The 2185-nt window shown below is 33.7% G+C and overlaps 1 protein-coding gene across 1 annotated transcript in view; it reads left to right on the top strand.

Annotated features, from left to right (window-relative positions):
- Positions 1–2185, top strand: part of RXFP1 (relaxin family peptide receptor 1) — a 126807-nt gene that overhangs the window by 90832 nt on the left and 33790 nt on the right. Inside the window, 1 exon segment of the mRNA XM_045295761.1 lies at positions 753–824. Coding sequence (XP_045151696.1) covers positions 753–824 — 72 coding nt within the window.

The raw sequence follows: 2185 nt of genomic DNA, 5'->3' as shown, positions 1-2185 counted from the left end.
GGTGAGGGTTGAGGAGCAAGAAAAGATTAACTTCGCATCTTCTTTGAACCAAAAAGTAGCTTATTTTAATAAGTAAAGTGTGTCTGCTTTGCACTGTGTTCTTTCAAGGAATAATCTATGTGAGATCAAATTGACAACAACAAATTGAAAGTTTAGATGCCAAACTTAGGAGACAGTGAGTTTAAACCAGAGGCGATTGTATAGTTTGGAAAAGGAAACGAGAGTTTTCTCACTAACAAAAGGTGATTGAGGCTTTTCTCTGGGAAGTGTGGGGAGGTGAGAGCTACCTGTTGTCTGGGGCCACAGCAGGAATAGAATCAGCTGGGTCAACAAAAGGGCATGCTATTTAGGGAAATTTAACTGACCAATTGTTTGATATGGTATGTTGTAAATCCAGCTCATAAATATGTTAGTAAAATGGGTATTTACTATCCTAAAGAAATTAATTTTAACTTCTTATTCTCTTTGCATTGCTCAGGGTAACTTACAGACCCTTATGAACAAATGATACAGATGGTTCTCAAAATATTTTTCCTATCAAGGGAGAAAAGGAAACGCTAAGTACATGTGCTATTTTAGCTAAAGTGTAGGTGATTATAAGTGAAAATCTATATAAAATAAATAGCGTATTTTATTAAAAGATAGGTTACTAGAAAAGCAAGTCATTCTCACTGCATTTATTTCCGTTTGTGATTAAAAGTAGCTCTGTCATGTTTAGGTTTTGTTTTTGTTTTCTTTCTCTCGTGTTCCAGGGACTTTGAAGGCAACCATATCCATACTTTAAGAAATTTGACTTTTACTTCCTGCAAAAATTTAACTGTTTTGTAAGTAATGTTTTATCCTTTTAAAATAAAGTGACATCCCTTTACTCACAAAATGAGTCATTTATATGGACAGAAACTAGCCTAAACCTGCATAGTAATTCTGATAAAAATTTACACTCAACTTGAGGTTTCTAGAACATGAAGTACATGGTCAAAATTCCTGAAGTTCAGACCAAGTGCAAGCGCAAACTCACAATATACACAAATTATTACAGCAGGACATGGTTACCTAAGATTCATTTTAAAGGGGGAAAATATTCTTGTCAAATGCCAAGAATCTGTTTGAGAAAAACTAAAGTGTTAGTCTTTAAGAGCATTTGTCATTTGCAAATGATTACTACAAAGACAGTTTTCTTTGTCACTCTACAAAATTAATTCTAGTCAAATTTTAAAATAAATTCTGCACAATTATCAAGCCTCTAAAGGCATAATTGTGAACAGTAGTATAAACCTTAGAGTATGGATTATAATTCCCTCTTTTGCCTGCTTGGCACCTTTCAAATGCCCATTGCCTCTTCCATGTCTATGAAAGAAGCTGGGGCCTCCTTCCTTCGATATGAAAAGACAACTGTCTCACCCCATTTATTTTCCGACAACAATTTTTTTAAGCTGTGGGTTGCAGCTCACAAGTGAATGCTGAAAGCATTGATGCAAGATCAATTTAGTATGTCCTGACCAGCATTTTAAGAAATTAAATAGAATAGAACTGAATGGAGTACAATATATCAGGAGTGCAGAGCAAATAATATAAGATCGTATACGTGTAAATATTTTATGTCTCAATGTAAAATGAATTTTTTACTGTGGGTTGCCTTTGAAAATGTTTGGAAACCATCATCCATGGAGTACATAAGGCCCCTGTGTTTTAGCAGTATAATAGCTTCCACTGCTGCGGCAATGTATTTTCTTTAATATGCACCCACACACACACTTCTAGTGAGTTCAAAGCTACTGGAAAGTTTGAACTCTTCTGCTGAGTGAGTTTAGCAATATTCAGATGCAAGGTGCTTTCTATTAGCAATGCAGAATAGTCCATGAACAACATGATGGACACAATGAATGTCCCCAAATTGTACTTGTGAAGCTTATTAAAATGACAAGTGTTTGGTTTCTTATATGTTTAGCACAATTTTTTAAAGGTACTTAACGCTAATTGCCAAAAGGAAGCCAAATTGCGCCTTAAGAAATAAATCTGGAAAAACATTAGAATTTTTTTTCTTTTTTTTTTTCTTTTTAGAATTTATTTTGTGTTCTATTTGCATTTGTTCAAAAGAAAACTTTTGTATGGAAAAAACATCTGTGTTTTACATGTACATATTTCAATATCTTTTCATAGATATGTATTTGTCAGGAGCAATATA

The sequence above is a fragment of the Echinops telfairi genome, unplaced genomic scaffold (assembly GCF_000313985.2).
Source record: "Echinops telfairi isolate 266 unplaced genomic scaffold, ASM31398v2 ScPeMD7_5868;HRSCAF=6743_0, whole genome shotgun sequence".
In the NCBI taxonomy this organism is placed as follows: domain Eukaryota; kingdom Metazoa; phylum Chordata; class Mammalia; order Afrosoricida; family Tenrecidae; genus Echinops; species Echinops telfairi.
Note: the sequence above shows the minus strand (reverse complement) of the source record. Positions and strands in the feature narration are given on the sequence as shown.